The sequence below is a fragment of the Neoarius graeffei genome, chromosome 1 (assembly GCF_027579695.1).
Source record: "Neoarius graeffei isolate fNeoGra1 chromosome 1, fNeoGra1.pri, whole genome shotgun sequence".
In the NCBI taxonomy this organism is placed as follows: Eukaryota; Metazoa; Chordata; class Actinopteri; order Siluriformes; family Ariidae; genus Neoarius; species Neoarius graeffei.
Genome location: NC_083569.1, coordinates 123,977,199 through 124,001,439, shown reverse-complemented (window position 1 = coordinate 124,001,439; position 24,241 = coordinate 123,977,199). Strand labels below are relative to the sequence as shown.

Genomic DNA, 24,241 nt, shown 5'->3' with positions numbered 1-24,241 from the left:
TTGAAGCTGTTCTGTATAGAGGAAAGGGCTAAAATTCCTCCAAGTCAGTGTGCAGGACTGATCAACAGTTACCGGAAATGTTTAGTTGCAGTTATTGTTGCACAAGGGGGTCACACCAGATACTGAAAGCAAAGGTTCACATACTTTTGCAACTCACAGATTTGAAAAAGTAATGTTGTCCCTTTTTTTTGCCTGATATACAATTTCAGTTGCTCAACAATTTGGGGTCTCCTTTGTCATATTTTGTGCTTCACAATGCACCACATGTTTTAGACAGGTCTGGACTGCAGGCAGGCCAGTTTAGCACCTGGACTCTTACTATAGAGCTGTGCAGTTTTAATATGTGCAGAAAGCGTTTTGGCATTGTCTTGCTGAAAGAAGGAAGGCCTTCCCTGAAAAAGATGTTGTCTGGGTGGCAGTGTGTTACTCCAAAACCTGTATATATCATTCAACCTGGATGGACAGTTCCTCTCCTCTTTAGCCTGGAGGATGTGGTGTCCGTGATTTCTAAAAAGAATTTCTACTTTTGATTCATCAGACCTCGGGACAGTTTTCCACTTCACCTCAGTCCCTTGTAAAAGAGCTCGGAGCCAGAGAAGGTGGTAGTGTTTCTGGTTATTGTTTATATCTGGTTTTAACTTGCATTTGTGGATGCATTAATGAACTGTTTTCACCGATGATGGTTTCCTGAAGTGTTCCTGAGCCCATACAGTGATTTCCACTACAGACATGTGTCTGCTTTTCATGCAGTGTCTCCTGAGGTCCTGAAGATCACAGGCATCCAATGTCAGTTTTCAGCCTTGTCTCTTGCATGCAGAGATTTCTCCAGATTCTCTGAATCTTTTAATGATATTATGGACCATAGATGATGTGATCCACAAATTCTTTGCAGTTTTACATTGAGAAACCTTCTTTGTAAATTGTTGCACTGTTTGCCCATGCAGTCTTTCACAGAGCGGTGAACCCCACCCCATCTTTACTTCTGAGACACTCCGCCTCTCTGGGATGCACTTTTTATACCCAATCATGTTACTGACCTATTGCTAATTAAACTAATTAGGTTTTTTTTAGCATTACACAACTTTTTCAGTCCTTTGTTGCTCCTGTCCCAACTTTTCTGAAATGTGTTGCTGACATCAAATTCAAAATGAGCATAGATTTTTCAAAAAACAAATTTTTTCAGTTCAACATTTGATATGTTGTCTTTGTACTATTTTCAATGAAACACAGGGTTTCCATGATTTGCAACTCTTTACACTCTGTTTTTATTTATGTTTTACACAGCGTCCCAACTTTTTTGGAATTGGGGTTATATTTCAACCCATCCTATGATTTTATTTATTTTTCATTTGTAAAGTGTCTCTTTCTTTTATGTTAAAACAATCACTACAAAAAAACATTAGTTACTTCTGCAGTCTCCATTTTTTTCCCCCAGGTGTAAAGGTGCATGTTTGTGTTTAAAGGCAGTGGTCTAGACGCTTGTGAAAAACTCCAACTCAGATGCTTCCAGTCAAGAAAAACCTCATGACCTCGGAGGTGTGAACTCTGTACAGGAGATTTTAATAATCTGAATGCAAAGACCAAAAATCCTTTAAGTAGCTGCGTAACCCATCTCTGAGCACCAGGAACTTCTCATCTCATCATCTCTAGCCGCTTTATCCTGTTCTACAGGGTCGCAGGCAAGCTGGAGCCTATCCCAGCTGACTACGGGCGAAAGGCGGGGTACACCCTGGACAAGTCACCAGGTCATCACAGGGCTGAGACATAGACACAGACAACCATTCACACTCACATTCACACCTACGGTCAATTTAGAGTCACCAGTTAACCTAACCTGCATGTCTTTGGACTGTGGGGGAAACCGGAGCACCTGGAGGAAACCCACGCAGACACGGGGAGAACATGCAAACTCCGCACAGAAAGGCCCTTGCCGGCCACGGGGCTCGAACCCGGACCTTCTTGCTGTGAGGCGACAGCGCTAACCACTACACCACCGTGCCGCAGCACCAGGAACTTTCCCCACTTAAATAAGTCTCTGATTCTAAGACTAATTGTTCTCTAGTCTTCTTCCTATTGGCTGTTTGCAAGGAGATATTTGGTTGGTGAACTGTTTATAAACCCAGCACTGACACCGAGATGTTTTAAAAAATCCTAGTATGATGTATACTGTGTGTATTCTGTGAATGTGCACACACACACACAATGGTACATCATTGTGTGTGTACATCATACCTGAAAGGACTGCAGGAAGGAATTGAAATAAATAAAGACGATCTGTGAGATGTCATCATCTCCAGGATTCACAAAGAACAGCATGTATGTGATGCCAAGCAGAGGAAGCAGCACTAACGTTGCCTTCACTGCTTTCCTAGAGAGAGGGAGAGAGAGAGAGAGAGTTAATTAGATTAGCTGTCAATCTGACAGACTCCAATTCAATAACTAATAACCAGCATTAGACTTAATGAGGAACATTACATCTGATAACATCAGAGTTTATGTTTAACCCACTTCTGCACAACGTTGTCCTAAAGCAACAGAAAGAATACTGGGGTCCAAGAATTAATGTTTTCTGAATGGATTAGTGCATGGGCTGATGGATGGATGAATGAATGAATGAATGAGTGGATGAAGTGGATTAGTGCATGGACTGATGCATGAATGTATGGACTCATCAGGGAGTTGATGGATGGATGGTGGATAAACAGAAGGATGGATGGAGGCATGAATGGATGGACTAATAGGTGGGTGGATAGATGGATAGACAGATGGGTATATGGATGTATGGATTAAAAATGTCATGGAATCTAAAATGTTATGAATCATGTATTAATGTTCTGTTAATGGATGAGTGCATGGTTGGATGGAACAATACTTCAATGGGTAAATGGTAGTGAAAAATGCCATGGGGTCTACATGTCATGGATGCGATGAACTGAGTATTAATCAGTTGTTCATGGAGAGATACACAGATGGATGGATGACTATCCATTTATAACCCCAAATCAGAACATTTGGGACAGTGTGGAAAATGCAAATAAAAAATGAAAGCAGTGATTTGTAAATGTACTTTGACTTGTATTTCTTTGCAGACATAATGAATCCAAGATATTTCATGTTTTATTGGTCAACTTCATTTAAAAAAAAAAATGGAGAATTCATGACGTCTTTGAGATGTTTTTAAGACAAAAAGTTTTAATTAACAGGTTCATTTTTATTTATTTAGGCTCTGAGAACAGCAGATGTCCCTGTATGTGACCTTTATTGACCTCACTAAGGCGTTCGATCTAGTCAGCAGAGACAACCTGTTCAAGAAGCTTCCAAAGATTGGCTGCCCATCAAAACTGCTGAGCTTGATCGTATCTTTCCACTCCAACATGAATGAGACTGTGCAGTTCAACAGCAGTGCCTCTGAGCCCTTTGATATCTGCAGTGGCATCAAACAGGGTTGTATCTTTGCTCCCACACTCTTTGGGATCTTCTTTACTCTACTAAAGCATGCATTTAACGCTACAACAGAGGGACTCTACCTGTGGACTAGATCAGATGGCAGGCAGTTTAATCTTGCCTACCTCAAAGCCAAGACCAAGGTATGTGAAGTCCTCATCAGAGACATGCTTTTTGCTGATGATGCGGCTGTTGTGGCCCACTCTCAGCAGGAACTGCAGTCACAAATGGACTGCTTCTCCCAGGCCTGTAAGGACTTTGGATTCATCATCAGCCTAAAGAAGATTAACGTCCTTGAACAGGATACAGAGGGACCACCAATCATCATTATTGATGACTATGAACTTGATGTTGTCCATCAGTTTACCTACCTAGGCTCCACCATCACTGACAATCTTTCCCTGGACACTGAAATTGACAAGAGGATTGGGAAGGCAGCTACAACACTCACACGCCTTACAACTAAAGTATGGACAAACCCCAAGTTGATGGTGAAAACAAAGATGGCAGTATATAATGCTTGTGTCATCAGCACACTGCTCTACAGCAGCAAGACATGGACCACATATGCCAGACAGGAGCTTTCATCTGAGAAGCATTCATCACATCCTGTGTATTACCTGGCAGGACAGATTGTCCAATGCCAAGGTCCTGTCCTGTGCTGTGCTAGTCTCCCCAGCATGCATACCATGCTCATAGTGCAGACTCCGCTGGAATGGGCATGTCCACCGAGTGGAGCATGGCCGTATCCCAAAAGACATCCTTTACGGCAAGTTGGCAGCCAGGAAGAGAAGCACTAGCTGCCCAAAGCTGTGATACAAGGATGTTGTGAAGAGAGACATGAAAGCACTGGACATCGATACCGAATCCTGGGAAGGCCTTGCAGCTGACCCCACAAGCTGAAGAAGCATCCTGAAGCAGCACCTCAAGTTCGGGGAAGAAAAGTTGATGAGTGCGGCGCGAAGAAAAGAACAAATCAACTCTAACAGACCAGCGACCACACACACAGATGTGACCTTTGTGACAGAGACTGTTACTCCCGTATTGGTCTCTACAGTCACAGGCGGCATTGTTCTACCCATACAGACAGAACAGACAAGACATGACAAATACAGACAAGAATCGACAGAATGGACAGAAACGAAGATGTATTCCATGGTCATCCTTGACTGACGGAGGCCCACAGAGATGTGAGAAGGAATGGAAACATTATAAAGTGGTAAATGCTTCACCATCCCAACTTTTTTTTTTTAAATGTGTTGCAAGAATCAAAACTGAAATGTGTTTATTTTGAAAAAACAATAAAATTCATGAGGTAAAACATCAAATAATGTGCTGTTGTATTGTTTTGAGTGCAATACAGGTAAAAGATTATTTACAAACCATTGTTTTCAGTTTTAATTTCAATTTCAATACCATCGCATGGCATAATTTTAATTTTAATACCATCCCAACTTTTTTCTGATTTGGGGTTGTATAAAGAAATCCTAAAGCAAAATTGTTATTTATAATATAAAATTCTTTTTGTTTATTAACCTAAAGATGGTCACCCGGGCGGCACGGTGGTGTAGTGGTTAGCGCTGTCACCTCACAGCAAGAAGGTCCAGGTTCGAGCCCCGTGGCCGGCGAGGGCTTTTCTGGGCGGAGTTTGCATGTTCTCCCCATGTCCGCGTGGGTTTCCTCCGGGTGCTCCGGTTTTCCCCACAGTCCAAAGACATGCAGGTTAGGTTAACTGGTGACTCTAAATTGAGCGTAGGTGTGAATGTGAGTGTGAATGGTTGTCTGTGTCTATGTGTCAGCCCTGTGATGACCTGGCGACTTGTCCAGGGTGTACCCCGCCTTTCACCCGTAGTCAGCTGGGATAGGCTCCAGCTTGCCTGCGACCCTGTAGAACAGGATAAAGCGGCTAGAGATAATGAGATGAGATGAGAAGACGGTCACCCATAAAACTGATGACACATCTCATTATGATAATTAGGTTACTTTAGGTCATCCTGCTCACTCATTAAGCCAAAGTGCAGTAAAACTATTCAGTAAATCAAACTGTTTATAAAGACTGAGTCACTCATCCTTTCAGCCACACGGGCATGATGCCAAGCTTTAAAACATACTGCATGAGGACCTCACTCACTTCATATATTTTGTCATTAAACATGGAGAAGAATGAACTACTTTAATTGAACAAGGTCAGTTGATGGACATTTTAAACAATCAAACAGACATTTTCCCACAGTTCTTTGACAAATGTGAAGCAATCTTATTTACTTGTAATGGGATGTCATTACTTTTTTTTTTTTATTTCCATGACTTTTGTGCACTGAAAACTCTTTTTTTTGACAGTTTTCAAAGGTCTGCATGGAGAGCCAATCAGATTGCAGCCTGCCAAATTCTGAAGACTGTGGCTGAAGCAGTGTGCAAAAGTTATTAGATGTTCTGTGGCCAGTGGGTGGAGTCTGAGACTAAAACTATGAAGATGATGTTTGAGCCTTTAGCCAGCTTAAGCTAGAAAGTTTCACAGCATCAAGTCTGGAACAAGGTTCTGGGAAAAATCTCATCTCATCTCATCATCTCTAGCCACTTATCCTGTTCTACAGGGTCGCAGGCAAGCTGGAGCCTATCCCAGCTGACTATGGGTGAAAGGCGGGGTACACCCTGGACAAGTCGCCAGGTCATCACAGGGCTGACACATAGACACAGACAACCATTCACACTCACATTCACACCTACGCTCAATTTAGAGTCACCAGTTAACCTAACCTGCATGTCTTTGGACTGTGGGGGAAACCGGAGCACCCGGAGGAAACCCACGCGGACACGGGGAGAACATGCAAACTCCACACAGAAAGGCCCTCGCCGGCCACGGGGCTCGAACCCGGACCTTCTTGCTGTGAGGCGACAGTGCTAACCACTACACCACCGTGCCGCCTCTGGGAAAAATATTAATCAATAAAGTTCAATAAAAATGTTTTTTTGTACATCTTGCCAAACAATAAATCTATTAATAAAAAAATTAAAAGAAAATGGCACAACTGTGACTCTGCTTAGAGAAGGCTGTTTATCAGATATGAGTGACCAAGTAAAGACGGACTTAGTCATAGAAGCAACCAAGAGGCAAAGCGTAACTGTTAATGTGATGCTACCATCACCATGCTTCACAGTACAGATGGTGCTTTCAGGGTGATGAGCAGTTCCAGGTCATTACACGACAACATGTGGAAATGTTCAAAGTGGGTGTGAATGCAAGGTGCTGTAATCTTATAAACACCAGCAAAAATTAAAATGTTTCATTTGAATCTGGTATGCTTCTGATGGCTGTATGATAGAGCGGGGCAGCGGGGTATGATGGTTGCGGCAACCTCCACTCCAGCGGCAGGAGCTCAACACCACCATGATCAAAACAATAAGGAAGGCACATGCTTGACAGGAAGCACACATGACAGGTAGACACTAATTGCCCTGGCTCTCAGTGTACAGCAGCTCATCGTGTGGGTGGATAAGAGAACTGTATGGTGGGCTGAGGGACAGGAACAACAAACACTTTTCTCTGCTTTCTCCTCCCTGTCCTACCAAATCCTTTCACAACCATGGATACACTTGCTTAACACATGGATACACATGGATACACTCGCTTAACACTCAAAGCAAATTATTGAGTTATTAGCTGAAATAAAGTGATGTCTGTAAACTAGCGCAATACTGAATCACAGTGCAACATGGCAGACAACATAGAAGGATCATTGTTCCCACTGTAGAAGTTTTAGTTTCTTGGGCACATACTGTACATTAGTTTCCACATACTTACCAACCCCCAGAGAATGAAAAGCAGTAGATCAGATAGCGTGATGCAGTCATGGCCTTCTAGGGGGGTCTAGGGGCATGCTCCCCAGATAATTTTGAAAAAAAAAAAAAGACTGTAAAATGGTTCATTCTTGTGCATTCTGAGTGTCTTATTTGAAGAAAATTGACCAAGAAATTGGACTGACATACTTGATAACATTCATGCTTCTCTCCTTGCCTCGATGCTTTGATACATGGACAATCCGATGACCAAGTTGCCTTGAACTTGTTGTCATAGCAATTTTTTTTTCTTTGGCATTTTCATTGTTTGTCATCACCAGAGCATGCATGGTTTTTTACAAATACTGGCATGATTTGTTGTAATATGTGAGCTCGTTGCCGACTGGCCAGAACCATAACGAGAACCAATGGAATAGCATGATAGAGAGAGACAAAATTTAGATTCAACATCATTATTGCACTGTTCCAGTGGCTCTCGGCTTCACTTAATATACATATTTGATGCTATATACAGCCCTGGAAAAAAGAGACCACTTCAGTTTTTCTTAAATCAGCACCTCTATGTATGGCTGCTATTTTGAGCCAGTATCTGTGCTGAAATTCCAATACAAGCACACCTCATTTTACTTAATGATGTACTGATTAGGTGATCACTGGAACCAAATTTTATTTAATGAGGAAAAGTATAAAAACCACTGCTGTGGTCCTCTTGCAATAGAACCAATTTACAGTGCTAGTAGTAGTACCTTAAATTTAATTGGAATACAAAAATATCTATTCATCATACCAAAAGGGTGAAAAAGAAAAATTTTGAGTGAGAAAAAGAAGTCAGAAAAAGAAGGGTGGCTTTACTGGCAGAGGGATACAGCAAGCATCAGGTTGCTTCCATCCTCAAAATTTCAAAGACGGTCGTAGATAAGAATAAAGTCAAGCAGTAGACATTAGGGACAACAAAGTTACAGACTGGCAGAGGGCAAAAACGACTCTCCACTGAATGGGATGATCATCAACTACTTCAAATGTCACTCACCAACTGTAGGATGACATCAAGTGACCTGCAAAAAGAATGGCAAATGGCAGCTGGGGTTAAGTGCACAGCAAGGACGGTTCGAAACAGGTTCCTTCAGGCGGGGTTGAAGTCATGCAAAGCTTGAAAAAAGCCCTTCATTACTGAGAAGTACAGAAGAGCCAGGCTGAGGTTTGCTGAAGACCATAAGGACTGCAGAGGACTGGAGTAAGGTCATCTTCTCTGATGAGTCCAGTTTTCAGCTTTTCCCATCACCTGGTCATCTAATGGTAAGATGGAGACCTAGAGAGGCCTACAAGCCACAGTGTCTCACACCCATTGTGAAATTTGGTGGAGGATCGGTGATGATCGGGAGGTGCTTCAGCAAGACTGGAATGGGGCAGAGTTTTGTTTGTGAAGGATACATGAATTAAGCCATGTACAAGGTTATCCTGGAAGAAAACTTGCTTCCTTCTGCTCTGACAATGTTCCCTAACTCTGAGGATTGGGTTTTCCATCAGGACAGTGCTCCATACCACACAGCCAGGTCAATCAAGGTATGGATGGAGGACCACAAGATTCAAGTCAAGTCAAGTTTATATGTATAGCGCTTTTAACAATAAACATTGTTGCAAAGCCACTTTACAGAATTTGAACGACTTAAAACATGAGCTAATTTTATCCCTAATCTATCCCCAATGAGCAAGCTTGTGGCGACGGTGGCAAGGAAAAACTCCCTCAGATGACATGAGGAAGAAACCTCAAGAGGAACCAGACTCAAAAGGGAACCCATCCTCATTTGGGCAACAACAGACAGCATGACTATAATATTAACAGTTTTAACATGAAGACAGTTTTGTTGATGTTATAAACTCTTCATTGATGGAAACTTGAGTGCAAAACTGTTCATGACAACTGCAGTCCTAAAGTTAGCAAGTCAACTGTAGTCCTCAGCCATAAAAGCATGACTGTAAGAGTCCAGGGCGTCCTCCAGGTGTGACTTTCAACTGTCCTCATGGGGCCGTCCTCCACAGGAGCGATGCAATGAGACTCCAACCAGACACAGGGCACCAGGATGGATCAAGCAGGTCCAAGGAGCAGAAGAGGTCAGCATCTCGATCCCAGGACCAACATGTAACTCAGAGGGAGGGGGAGAGAGGGAGAGAAAACACAGGTTGTTAGGTATGCCCAATGTCACCTGAATAAGTAGGAACAGTATACATATTGCACTGAGTACAAGCAGGGACTCCGGCAACTAACTATGACAGCATAACTAAAAGGGGAGAGCCAGAAGGTAACACAGGCATGAGGGAGCCCCGGGACATAAAGCAGCCAGCCACTACACCGTCAACAAACTCGAGTGAGCAAGTGAGTGGGGGACTGACAGCATCCATACATCCCAGTTTACCAAAACACTCTATGTCTGAGGATCCTCCAGATCTACACCTTTACCTCATAAACACCATTAACACAAGGCTTGACTAAACAGATATGATTTCAGCCGAGACTTAAACACTGAGACTGTGTCTGATTCCCGAACATTACTTGGAAGGCTGTTCCATAACTGTGGGGCTTTGTAAGAAAAGGCTCCGCCCCCTGATGTAGCCTTCACTATACGAGGTACCAGCAGATAGCCTGCACCTTTTGATCTAAGTAGGCGTGGCAAGTCATAGAGAACCAGAAGTTCACTCAGGTACTGTGGTGCAAGACCATTCAGTGCTTTAAAGGTCAATAGTAGTACTTTATAATCAATACGAAATTTGATTGGGAGCCAATGCAGTGTGGATAAGACAGGGGTGATGGGGTCATATTTTCTGGTTCTAGTAAGGACTCTTGCTGCTGCATTTTGAACTAACTGGAGCTTGTTTATGCACTTATTGGAACATCCAGACAGTAAGGCATTACAATAATCCAACCTGGAGGGAACGAAAGCATGAACTAGTTTTTCCGCACCATGTAGTGACATTAAATTTCTTATCTTAGCAATATTTCTGAGATGAAAGAAAGCTATCCGGGTGATGTTATCAATGTGAGTTTCGAATGAAAGACTGGGGTCAATAATCACTCCGAGGTCTTTTACTGCTGCACGTGAAGAAACAGAAAGGCCATCCAGAGTTACTGTGGAATCAGAAAACTTACTTCTAGCTGCATGTGGTCCGAGTACAAGTACTTCAGTCTTGTCAGAGTTAAGCAGAAGGAAGTTAATAAGCATCCAGTGTCTAATGTCCTTCACGCATTCCTCAATTCTATTAAACTGATGTCTCTCATCAGGTTTTGCAGAAACATACAACTATGTGTCATCAGCATAACAGTGGAAACTAATACAATGTTTACGAATAATATCACCCAGAGGTAACATACAGTTAGGTCCATAAATATTTGGACAGAGACAACATTTTTCTAATTTTGGTTCTGTACATTACCACAATGAATTTTGAACAAAACAATTCAGATGCAGTTGAAGTTCAGACTTTCAGCTTTAATTCAGTGGGTTGAACAAAATGATTGCATAAAAATGTGAGGAACTAAAGCATTTTTTAAACACAATCCCTTCATTTCAGGGGCTCAAAAGTAATTGGACAAATTAAATAATTGTAAATAAAATGTTCATTTCTAATACTTGGTTGAAAACCCTTTGTTGGCAATGACTGCCTGAAGTCTTGAACTCATGGACATCACCAGACGCTGTGTTTCCTCCTTTTTAATGCTCTGCCAGGCCTTTACTGCAGCGGTTTTCAGTTGCTGTTTGTTTGTGGGCCTTTCTGTCTGAAGTTTAGTCATTAACAAGTGAAATGCATGCTCAATTGGGTTGAGATCAGGTGACTGACTTGGCCATTCAAGAATATTCCACTTCTTTGCTTTAATAAACTCCTGGGTTGCTTTGGCTTTATGTTTTGGGTCATTGTCCATCTGTATTATGAAATGCCGACCAATCCGTTTGGCTGCATTTGGCTGGATTTGAGCACACAGTATGTCTCTGAATACCTCAGAATTCATCCAGCTGCTTCTGTCCTGTGTCACATCATCAATAAACACTAGTGACCCAGTGCCACTGGCAGCCATGCATGCCCAAGCCATCACACTGCCTCCGCCGTGTTTTACAGATGATGTGGTATGCTTTGGATCATGAGCTGTACCACACCTTTGCCATACTTTTTTCTTTCCATCATTCTGGTCGAGGTTGATCTTGGTTTCATCTGTCCAAAGAATGTTCTTCCAGAACTGTGCTGGCTTTTTTAGATGTTTTTTTTTTAGCAAAGTCCAATCTAGCCTTTTTATTCTTGAGGCTTATGAGTGGCTTGCACCATGCAGTGAACCCTCTGTATTTACTTTCATGCAGTCTTCTCTTTATGGTAGATTTGGATATTGATACGCCGACCTCCTGGAGAGTGTTGTTCACTTGGTTGGCTGTTGTGAAGGGGTTTCTCTTCACCATGGAAATTATTCTGCGATCATCCACCACTGTTGTCTTCTGTGGGCGTCCAGGTCTTTTTGCATTGATGAGTTCACCAGTGCTTTCTTTCTTTCTCAGGATGTACCAAACTGTAGATTTTGCCACTCTTAATATTGTAGCAATTTCTCGGATGGGTTTTTTCTGTTTTCGCAGCTTAAGGATGGCTTGTTTCACCTGCATGGAGAGCTCCTTTGACCGCATGTTTTCTTCACAGCAAAATCTTCCAAATGCAAGCACCACACCTCAAATCAACTCCAGGCCTTTTATCTGCTTAATTGAGAATGACATAACGAAGGAATTTCCCACACCTGCCCATGAAATAGCCTTTGAGTCAACTGTCCAATTACTTTTGGTCCCTTTAAAAACAGGGTGGCACATGTTAAGGACCTGAAACTCCTAAACCCTTCATCCAATTTTAATGTGGATACCCTCAAATGAAAGCTGAAAGTCTGGACTTTATGTCCATGTCCATTATATAACTATAACTTGAATATGTTTCAGTAAACAGGTAAAAAAAAAAAAAAATTGTGTCAGTGTCCAAATATATATGGACCTAACTGTATATAAAGAAAAAAAGCAGTGGACGCAAGACAGAACCTTGTGGAACACCAAACTTTACCTCAGTACATCTAGAAATATCACCATTTACATCAACATACTGATAGCGATCAGTTAAATAAGAGCTGAGCCAGGAGGGGGCCGTTCCCTTAACTCCCACAACATTTTCTAGTCTATCCAGAAGAATGGAATGATCAATGGTATCAAATGCTGCACTAAGGATCAAGACCCTGTTATGGCCAGCCTAATCTCCAGACCTGAACCCCATTGAAAACCTCTGGAATGTGATCAAGCGGAAGCTGGATGATCGCAAGCCATCAAACAAAGCTGAGCTGATTGAATTTTTGCACCAAGAGTGGCATAAAGTCACCCAAAAGCAACGTGAAAGACTGGAGGAGAGTATTCCAAGACGCATGAAAGCTGTGATTAAATGTCAGGTTTATTCCACAAAATATTGATTTCTGAACTCATCCTAAGTTCAAACATTAGTACTGTGTTGTTTAAAATTGAATATGATCTTGATTTCTATGCATTATTCAAGGTCTGAAAAGACTTCATCTTTTTTGGTATATTGACCAGTTGTTATTTTCTGCAGTTAAATGGTCTAAGTGACAATATTTTTATGTGGAATTTGGGGGAAATGTGGTCAGTAGTTTATGGAGTAAAACAAAAAATATTCATGTTCCTCAAATACATACTTATAAATAGTAAAACCAGAGAAACTGATAATTTTGCAGTGTTTTTTTTTTTAATATAATGTGGTAGTTTTTAGAACAAAAGGCAGTAGGCGGTATTCACCTGTCAAAAGTGCTAGACTACCGCATGAATTGGTAGAATTAGCAAGTATGGTTTCCATGCAGTGGAGCACGTTCACAAACATGATGCGGTGGTCGTGTTAGCCAATTTATTTTTATGTCCAGCTTCACATTTATACCCGGACCTTCAAGGTTATCACGTTATATCTGCCTCGCCCAGCTGATGTGCATCTCTCCCTGGCATGGTCCAGTGAGTTTCACGCTCCCATGCACCTGACTCAAATTATAAAAGGTTCAGAAATGGTTCTAATTACACATGGATGGATAGATAATTAGCTAACGAGTGGAATCAGGTGTTTTGAATTCACAAAGTCATTAACATACGAGTTGAAGCCTGAGACACTGCATCTGATGGTGTTATAGATAATCTTCCGTTCACACTCGGTCACTTGGTGTTTATCACTTGTGGGCATATTATTATTATTATTATTAATTTATGCTCATGGAGCATTTTTTTTTGTTCTTTCCAACACATTTTTAATAAAATGTAGTCCTTCTATCCCAGCACATCTGAAATAAATGTTTTACCTGTCAGTCAACAGAATTGCATATGAGAATTATTAAAAAAAAAAAAAAAACCTGCAGGCACTAAAAGAGCACTTGTGTTCACCACTCAGCAGTGGCTGTGCATGCTTTTAGATGATACAACAATGAAACCAGGATAATTATCTGTAACTTTGTGGTCAGGTAAACAGCTTAAACAGTGAAATGTGAGAGAAAAGAGGTGAGTGATTAAAATAATTCTTGAAAACAGACGTTTGTCACATGTTCTGCTGTTATAGTAAAATACTAAGTCAGTGGATGGAAGTTGATTATTTTCCCATAACAACATATCCCCAAGTGTTTTATTCTTCTTACATCACAGCAATGTGCCAACCATTACAACCTTTCTACTTTTTTTTTTATAAAGCACATTTATAGTGCACAGGCTGCATGAATATATGATCGCCTGCGCATCACAAGATTGACTATAAAGCAACTATAAACCAATATCTACTTATTAAAAGCTAAAAATATACAATAACATAAAAATGAGCTAAAACTACAATAAAATATAATATAGGGGGAAAAAGATAAAATAAGTCTTATTAAATCTTATTTATAAAAGCTAACTTAAATAAATGCATCTTCAACATATTCTTAAAATTGTCCAAAGTTCTACAGTTATGAATACTACTTGGTAACGAGTTCCATATTTTTAGGGTGGCAGCATAAAAAGCTCTGTCCTCCAATGTCCTCTTTGTTTGCTCTCTTGGCAATTCAAGGAATAGCCCATTATTTGATTTCAAAGAATAGTGCGATGCACCCTTAATGATAATTAAGTCATTAATATATTCCAGCACTAGCCCATGAATAGCCTTAAATATAATTACTAGTATCTTAAATTTAATTCTAAATTGCACTGGTGGCCAGTGAAGCTTAAAAAGCACAGGCGATATCTGATCAAAATGGGAAACATTGCAAATAAAGTGCGCAGCTGTGTTCTGGACACGCTGTAACTTAGACAACTGTGTTTGCTGCAAACCATAAAATAAACTATTGCAGTAGTCAATTCTACTAATGACTAGAGCACACACTACCTTCTTAGTTGATTCAGTTGATAGAAACTTTCTAATGCAACTAATGTTGTGGAAATGAAAATGACACACTACAAATCTTATTGATGTGTCCCCATACTAAGTTCCTGATCAAACCAGTAGCCCAGATTCTTGGCCTCTTAAGCTGGAATAATCTGCTGATCACCAACAGTAAGAGAGCCTGTGCTGACCTTAGACAATTGTTGTCTTGTTCCTATAAGTAAATATTCAGTTTTATCAACATTAAGCTTGAGCCGGTCAATCAGCATCCATTGACGTACGAGTATGTCCTCTGTTAGGACTGAGACTGTTTTGGCCTCTAGAGGTCACTGTTATTTCCTTTTCTGGTCATGTTTGTTTTGGGCCTCTAGAGGTCACCACTGTGTTCTGTGTTTTGTTTTTGTCTTATTGCCTGTTTCCTGCCCCGCCCTGTCCTTAATTAGTTTGTGTATTTATACCCCTGAGTTCAGTCCTCTTGTCATGGAGTCTTTGTGCTGTTATGTTTAGCTCCAGTTACCTCTGTTCCGATTTCCTCGCCCGTGGCTTTGTGGTTTTTGTACTTTGCTTTCTTTTGGGCTTTGTGTTTACCATTTTGGATCCTCTGAGCATTTGTATTTTTGCCTCTTCTTTTCTGTTTTTTTGGCTCTTTGTTTCTTTGAACTTTTGTTTTTTTTCCTGGTTATCTTCTGAGCGTTTGGATTATACTTTTGTTTTTGCCTTGGATTGTAAATAGTGTAAATATTGTAAATAAACCTTTTGATACTTTTTCTACTTCCGCCTCACACCTCTGCATTTGAGTCATCCCCCTGGTGGCCTAGTGGGGGTTTGCTGGATTATCACACCAGCGAACCAGGTTTGAATCCCAGCAAAACCCTAACAGTCCTCTATACAATGCTGCATTGCCGTAACTGCCTCATCTTGACTTGCTTGCGAATCAGGTTTAAATGAAAGATAAAGCTGACAGTCATCCACGTAACAATGAACGCTAGGTAGATGTGCGTTTACAATCTCAAAAAGCTTGGATGCAGAAATGATAAACAATACAGGACTGAGGCAGGATCCCTGAGGAACACCATACTGCACAGCAAAACTATCAGAGAGTGTCCAATTGACCAAGACTCATCATGGACATGAATGTCAGGGTAATATTGGGCTTTCAATGATTTCTTCGAACTGTTCTTTTTCTGTGGCAGAATGATAACAGAAACAAAAACAGCAATTTGGTGCAAAGGTTTTGATTTATTTGAGGTTTTCTGAAATAAACACAGGGTCAAAATTATACAAACAGGGTCAAAAATATACATACACGTACAGATTATTAACTCAGTGGTGCTGAAAGTTACAAAATGTCCTTTAACTTACTAAGGTCAAGGCCTCTTAAATTCCTGTTAGTGATGATGATTGACTACAGCTGGTAGCTTCTCTGTGCACAACATAAAAAGGGTTTAATTGACACTCATTGGATTGACCAACACACAGAACAATGGGAAATTCCAAGGAGCTCAGTGCAGATCTGAGAAAGAGGATCATAGATTTACACACTCAGGAACATTTCTTGGAAACATTTCTAAACAACTGCATGTTCCAAGATCTTCAGTTCAAACAGGTGTACATAAGTACAAGTTATTGGGAGGTGGGAGTGTAGCCACTTTGACAAGCCACTTTGCTTGAAAAAGACCCAAACTGAGAGGAAATTAGTTCAGATGGTCAGGAACAACCCAGGAACCACCAAGGCACAGACCTGCCATGAACTGGAAGCTGCTGGAACACTGACTCCAGTCAAGAGAGTTTTACATCACCATGGATTGAAAGGCTGCTGCCCAAGAAAGAAGTACCTGCTCCAAAATCCATACCTTCAAGCTCAACTATAGTTTGCAGCTCACCACTGGGGCAAAGAAAAAAGCCTTCTGGAGGAAAGTTTTATTGTCAGATGAGACAAAGATTGCACTGTTTGGCCACAATGAGCAGAGGTACAGAGGAACACCGTACCAAATGTTAAACATGGTGGTGGGAGCATCAGCTCTGGGGCTGTTTTGCTGCCAGGGGAACTGGTGCATTGAATAAAGTGGATGGGATAATAATAAACCAAAATCCTTCAGCATAACCTCAAACCATCAGATAGTTGGACACAATTCGGTGTTCCAACAGAACAATTACCTCAAACACACATCAAGAGCTGGTTGTGGAAGATAAAGCAGGAGAACATTAAGCTTAAAACATTAAGTTGAAAAATAAGTCCTGACCTCAACCCTATCAAAAATATGTGGACTGTGATTAAAAGTTGGTTCCATGCCAGGAATCACACAAATTTAATTGAACTCTCCCAGTTCTGCCAAGAGGAGAGGAGAGGAGAAATATCCAACCAGAATTCTGCCAGAAGCTTGTTGATGGCAAACAAAAGCATCTGGTCAAGGAGAAACTTGCTTGAATGTGAGCTGTATGTACTTGTATAATTTTAACACTGTGTTGAGTTCAGAAAATGCAAAATAAATTAAAACGTGCACCAAATTATTTTTCTTTATTAAAGATATATGTTGTACAATCATTCTGCCACAGGAAAAAAAAAATCAAACAAATCACTGAAAGCCCCAAATTACCATCACATTCATGTCCCTGTATGTAAACTTCTGACCCATTAAATATTCCATAAACATGTCTTCAATTTAAGAACTTCACCATATCAGTGACTGCACATTTATGTGGATCATCTGCTGTACACATCCCTGTGAATGATCTGTGGCTATAGAAACAATAACGTATTAGAATGAGTGCATTAATATCAACCTGTGATTTGCAGCTGCACTACTATCAGTGCTGCTGTTATAGAGAATTAATCAACACCTTATCTTCTGACCAATCACAATCCATAACTCAATGGTGTTTGACATAAAACAGGACTTTAGTCTCTTAAATAAAGCTCTGCAGTTAGTAGAATAACATTAACACCAATCCATCTGCACTTGCCCCCCCCCGTTACTGAGAAATTCAACCATAATTATGAAACTGATAAACATAGGACTCCGACCTGAACTGGTGCTATGGGTAGCTGATTTTATCTCCAATAGAAAACAGCATGTACGTTACCGCGAGTCCCTTTCCAACTGGGAATATTTGTCTTGTGGTGTGGTGCAAGGAACCTTACTTGGGCCCATCCGTTTTTCTTGTACTTATTGATGATGCCGCAGGTAATGCCACCAATCCAGTGTGGAAATACGTGGACGACATGAACCTGCTGGAAACAAGAATCATGTGCCAACCTTCCACATTACAGTTTGACCTAGACGAATTGGTTCTGTGGTCAGATAGGAATCACATGCTTTTAAATATTAGTAAATGCTTTGCCATGCACGTTACTTTCTGTCGGAATACGCCATCACTGCCACTATTACAGATCAATAATATTCCTTTAGCTGTCATTCCATGTCTGAAGATGCTCGGTCTTTATGTCCAGTCAAACCTTCAATGGGACAAACAAGTGAAACAGATGGTTGGGAAAGCCTCCAGGAAACTGCATCTCCTCAAACAAATTAGGAAGTTTCATATCTCTCAAGGTGATTTGATAACCATCTACACAGCATATATTGGACCAATCCTAGGGTATGCAGTCCCTGTCTGGTCTTCTGGAATTACAAAAACTCAAGCAAACAAACTTGAACGTATCCAGAAACGGGCTTGTAGAATAATCTTGGGTATGACATACACAGGGTATGCCTCAGCATTACAACATCTTGGATTGACATCACTAGTTGAGAGAAGAGAACAGTTGTGCCTGAAATTTGCTAGATCACTGCTGAAGTCGGACTTCAGAGACTGGCTGCCGCCAACCAGATCACAGATAACTAATCGGAACACTAGAAATAACCAGAAACTGGACTGTCTCAAAATATAAACAAATAGATATAATAATTCTCCCATAATGGCGGCACGGTGGTGTAGTGGTTAGCGCTGTCACCTCACAGCAAGAAGGTCCTGGGTTCGAGCCCCGGGGCCGGCGAGGGCCTTTCTGTGTGGAGTTTGCATGTTCTCCCCGTGTCCACGTGGGTTTCCTCCGGGTGCTCCGGTTTCCCCCACAGTCCAAAGACATGCAGGTTAGGTTAACTGGTGACTCTAAATTGAGCGTAGGTGTGAATGTGAGTGTGAATGGTTGTCTGTGTCTATGTGTCAGCCCTGTGATGACCTGGTGACTTGTCCAGGGTGTACCCCGCCTTTCGCCCGTAGTCAGCTGGGATAGGCTCCAGCTTGCCTGCGACCCTGTAGAACAGGATAAGCGGCTAGAGATAATGAGATGAGATGAGATATAAAAAGAATAAGATATGGGGAAGAGAGGAAGGGGGGAAAAAGGTGGGGGGGGGGCGGCAGGAGAGACATTGCACATTATATCGCACATTGTCCAGTATTGCTTTTTGTCAGGCTACGCTACTGCTCCTTCCTGTCCTCTGTCCTCCTGTTACCCCTCCTCCCCCCCAGAGAGGAGTTGTACAGTCTGATGGCGTGAGGGACAAAGGAGTTTTTAAGTCTGTTAGTCCTGCACTTGGGAAGGAGCATTCTGTCACTGAACAGGCTCCTCTGGTTGCTGATGACGGTGTGCAGAGGGTGACTGGCATCGTCCAGTTTGTTCTTAATATTGATTTTAATGTAAATTGATCGCAATTCAGTGTTAACTCACTGCGATGTATCAATAAAGGCATCTTGAATCTTGAGAAATAATAACTCACACTAATGAAATGGAGTAATGTTTCTCCAGAGGGGTGGCAGTTAATCACAGATAAACTCAGACACTCTACACCTGGATTCATTTAGCTCATCTTCGACACAACACACCATTAACAGGAGTCAGAAATCAATCAGTTCCACTACGACACATTTCTCTCGCACCTCGAGGAAATTAGTTTTAAATATTAAATACACAATGCAAATTTTAACAGATGTTTCACGGAAATATAAACTGTTGAAACATCACTGGTGTCCCATGAATCGCATAAACGAATAAATCTGAGCTACATATTGTCAGAGAACTGTATTTAATGGTGCATTTAATTTATATCCTTCATTTGAGACAAGGCATCAACAGCAAACAGGAAGAACAAGCAGAAGGAGGACAGTAATCAGCAGATCATTAACAACGTCTCTGTAATTTGATGATGGAAAATAACAAAAATAATAAGAATATACAGTGTCCAAAACATTTTTTTTTTTAATTTTGGGTTGTTTGTAGAAGCTCCGAAACACTGATTTTACATCAGAAAGAGTGGACACTGTGTGGAAAGCCTGTCTGTAAGGTATAACTGCATCTTCATCTCATCTCATTATCTCTAGCCGCTTTATCCTGTTCTACAGGGTCGCAGGCAAGCTGGAGCCTATCCCAGCTGACTACGGGCGAAAGGCAGGGTACACCCTGGACAAGTCGCCAAGTCATCACAGGGCTGACACATAGACACAGACAACCATTCACATTCACACCTACGCTCAATTTAGAGTCACCAGTTAACCTAACCTGCATGTCTTTGGGGGAAACCGGAGCACCCGGAGGAAACCCACGCGGACACGGGGAGAACATGCAAACTCCACACAGAAAGGCCCTCGCCGGCCACGGGACTCGAACCCGGACCTTCTTGCTGTGAGGCGACAGCGCTAACCACTACACCACCGTGCCGCCCCATAACTGCATCTTTTTTTGGATAATATATGGAGAACTACTCCATATATTTTTGAAACCATACTTTATTCTTCCTGGAAATGAAGGACTGGTGAGGTTGTATGATACATTCAGGTTATTTGTGGTTACTGAAGCCTAAAGAGCAAAGTTGTTTTTTGTTCTAATCATTCTGAGAAATGACTACAGAGACACGCGAGTCGCGGAGACACATCACGTCTTCAGAAGAGCCTGGTTACAGAGTGTGTCAGAAAGGATGAGTTTACAGTGCTCCAAGAAAACTTGAGTCTTGAAAAATTCAGAGAAGTTTATTTGTGATTAATTATCAATGGCTTTGGTATTAAAGACATGATGGAAAGCTTGACTGGTCTATAAAGCTAGGGAAGACCACAAAAAATGATTTATTTCTGTTTCCAGTAATTTCCTCCTCAGTCTTCCTCTTGAGAGATGCAAATCCCACATGACTACATGACTAAAAATCATCCAAGTCAGGGCACGATGGGGAAAATTAACATACAATGTTGAATTCTGGATTCTGATTGGTCAGAAGGTGTTGATTAGTTTTCTATAACAGCAGCTCTGACAGTAGCGCAGGTTTATATAAATGTGCTTCTTCTAATACGTTATCGTTTCTATAGTAACAGATCTTTCACAGCAGACACTGTGACATGCTTAATATGTTTTCCCACAGTGCCAACATGGAGAGGCTCAGGGATGCCAGAGGGAAGCCAAACCAATCAGCCGCGTCCTGCTGATCAGCACCTGTGACCAACACCTGTGACCATCGTCATTAACCATATGCTCTGGCACAGAGCACGCATGATTTCTCTCAACACTGGCTCTGATTCAAGACACAACTCAAAGAGGAGGGCATTTGGGAATCGGAAAACAACTCACGAGCCGGGCATCATCAGCAGACAAAAATTCTTTGAGGTCCCTAAAATACTTTTACACTGCTTTTGTATACACCACGCTTATATACACCACATTTATATACACAATGTCAGTGTGGGAAATAAGGAATTTTAATGAGACCGTCACAGGACACACAAGTCTGAAATGTTGTCTGTCCGTCTAAATTTCAGCCTGTCTGAATGATGGGCCAAAGGCCTGGAACAATGTGGCTGGGGGTCCGGGGCCCATCTTTAGGGCCCCATGCCTGGAGATGGCTTCTCAACTATTTCCAGACATATTTTTGTGATCTTCAAAGGTAAATAACACTAGACATTAGTTGCTAATTACAACTTCCATGTCCATGTCTTTTCCATGTCTAGAAAAAAGTATGAGGGGCCAAGGATGGTCCAGTTGGTTACAGCTTACTGGTACTCATATATTGGTACTATAATAACACTCATGAAACATTATGTTAATAATGGGTTAGGGTAACCCTAACACTCCTCCTCCACTTCAACACATCCTCCTCCATGCATTACTGCAGACCAGGTCAGAGGTCAATTGAGGAAGCTTCACCCCAGGAAAGCAGCAAGCCCGGACAAGGTGTGTCCCCGACTACTGAAGACCTGTGCTGCTGAACTGGGTGAACCACTCCAATGCATCTTCAACCTTAGCCTGCAGCTGGGGAGAGTGCCCACCCTCTGGAAGACATCATGTATTGTTCCAGTTCCCAAAAAGAATCGGCCCAGCGAGCTGAACGACTTCCGACCAGTGGCACTCACTTCACATCTGATGAAGACGTTGGAGTGGCTCTTCCTCAGCCTCCTCAGACCCCAGGTACAACATGCCCAGGACTGTCTGCAGTTTGCGTACCGGGCACGTGTCAGTGTGGAAGACGCCATCCTCTACCTGCTAGACCGAGCCCACTCGCATCTTGATAAGGGAAATGGCACAGTGAGGATCCTCTTCTTGGACTTCTCAAGTGCCTTCAACACCATCCAGCCCCTATTGCTTCAGGATAAACTGAACAGGATGTGAGTGGACCCCTGCCTGGTCACCTGGATCTCCAGCTACCTCACTGACAGGCCGCAGTATGTCAGGCTGAAGGACATCACATCTGACACTGTGATTAGCAGCACCGGAGCACCCCAGGGCATGGTGCTGGCCCCTCTTCTCTTCACCCTGTACACCGCGGACTTCTGCTACAACTCGGAGCTGTGTCACATTCAGAAGTTTGCTGATGACAGCTATCGTTGGGTGTATCAGTGATGACAGAGAGGAGGAGTATAGGAGCCTGGTGAGGGACTTTGCTGTGTGGTGCAACAGGAACCATCTGCAGCTCAACACCTCGAAGACCAAGGAGCTGGTCATTGACTTTGGGAGGTCTAGACCAAGGTCATGACCAGTTCTGATCGAGGGAGTTGAGGTGGAGGCTGTGGATTCCTACAAGTACCTCGGGCTGTGGCTGGACAGCAAGCTGGACTGGACTTGCAACACCAATCACTTATACAGGAAGGGACAGAGCAGGCTGTACTTCCTTAGGAGGCTGCGGTCCTTTAACATCTGCAGGAAACTCCTGTGGATGTTCTATCAGTCTGTGGTTGCCAGTGTCCTGTTTTACACCGTAGTGTGCTGGGGGGGCAGCACATCCAAGGAGGACACATCCAGGCTGGACAAACTGATCAGGCGGGCCGGCTCTGGACTCTCTGGTGATGGTGGCAGAGAAGAGATCTATGGACAAACTATTGAACATCATGGACGATGCCAGTCACCCTCTGCACACCGTCATCAGCAACCAGAGGAGCCTGTTCAGTGACAGAATGCTCCTTCCCAAGTGCAGGACGAACAGACTCAAAAACTCCTTTGTCCCTCATGCCATCAGACTGTACAACTCCTCTCTGGATGGAGGAGGGATAACAGGAGGACAGGGGATGGGAAGGAGCAGTAGCCTAGTCTAACAATAAGCAATACCGGACAATGTGCAATATAAAGTGCAATATCTTTCCTGCCCCCCCCCCCCTTCCCCATATCTTATTCTTTTTATATCTGTATATGTAAATACTTAATTTATTTTAATTTATCTAGAAGTTCTCTCTATTTCTTTTCTCTGTTTATCTGTAATGATGCTGCTTGAATCTTAATTTCCCTGAGGGAACCCACCCAAAGGGATCAATTAAGTTTTATCTAATCTAATCTAATCTAATCTAATCTAATCTAATCTAATCTAATCTAATCTAATCTAATGACTATTTTTTAGACTAAGTTTATAATAAGTCTATAAGAAACTTAACAATTAATAATACAACTATTCTTACATGTCAGTGATAGTGCTGAAAACCTGAGTTCAGAGCAACCTCCAAACATGGCCGCTCTGGATTACAACTCCCAAGGATCACAGCGCCCCTCATCTCTGGAATACTAGGAAGTGCACCTGTTTCCTATTTGCCAGTAATCACTTCCCTATATAAGCTCACCAGTCACAAACACCCTTTGTGAAGTAACGTTCTGTGTCTCCGTACCTGATCATACCAAGCCTTCTTACGGTTTGTCTGGCTACTCGTGTTTTGACTCAGTTTACGTTTATCCTCCGATTCCATTTTATCGCCTGCCCTTTGACATCCTGTTTGCTGATCGACTGACCCCTGCCCGTTCCCAACTACATCTTCTGCTTGCTGACTTGGATTTGTGTACAGTTTGCCTGCGCTTGCATCCGTAAGTGCCTGCACCCTGAAATTACATAATGGAGTTAAAATTTTGAGGATGAGATCCCAAGTAATTTGTAACAAAATTACTTAAAATGACTCAAAACTAGACATGGTCATATCATTTGGCATTCAGACTAAAATCTGCTGGACTAGAACTTAGAAAATAGAAGAAAAAAAACTATTAAAATATAAACCTACATCCTATAAAGCATATGACTATGACTGTTGCTCTTATTATGAATAACAACCATTGATTGGCAGTTTGGCACTTAACATAATACTGTACTGCAAAGTTTCATGTAAACTGAACTCTTAATCAACCGACTGGATCAATCAG

The 24,241-nt window shown here is 41.9% G+C and overlaps 1 protein-coding gene across 3 annotated transcripts in view; it reads right to left on the bottom strand.

The window, feature by feature from the left end:
* LOC132889736 (corticotropin-releasing factor receptor 2) overlaps window positions 1-24,241 on the bottom strand; it is a 191,202-nt gene that overhangs the window by 16,391 nt on the left and 150,570 nt on the right. For all 3 annotated transcript variants that reach the window (XM_060926535.1, XM_060926543.1, XM_060926552.1), the window contains exon 10: window positions 2,233-2,368. In XM_060926535.1, coding sequence (XP_060782518.1) covers window positions 2,233-2,368 — 136 coding nt within the window. The remainder of the gene's footprint in view (window positions 1-2,232; window positions 2,369-24,241) is intronic.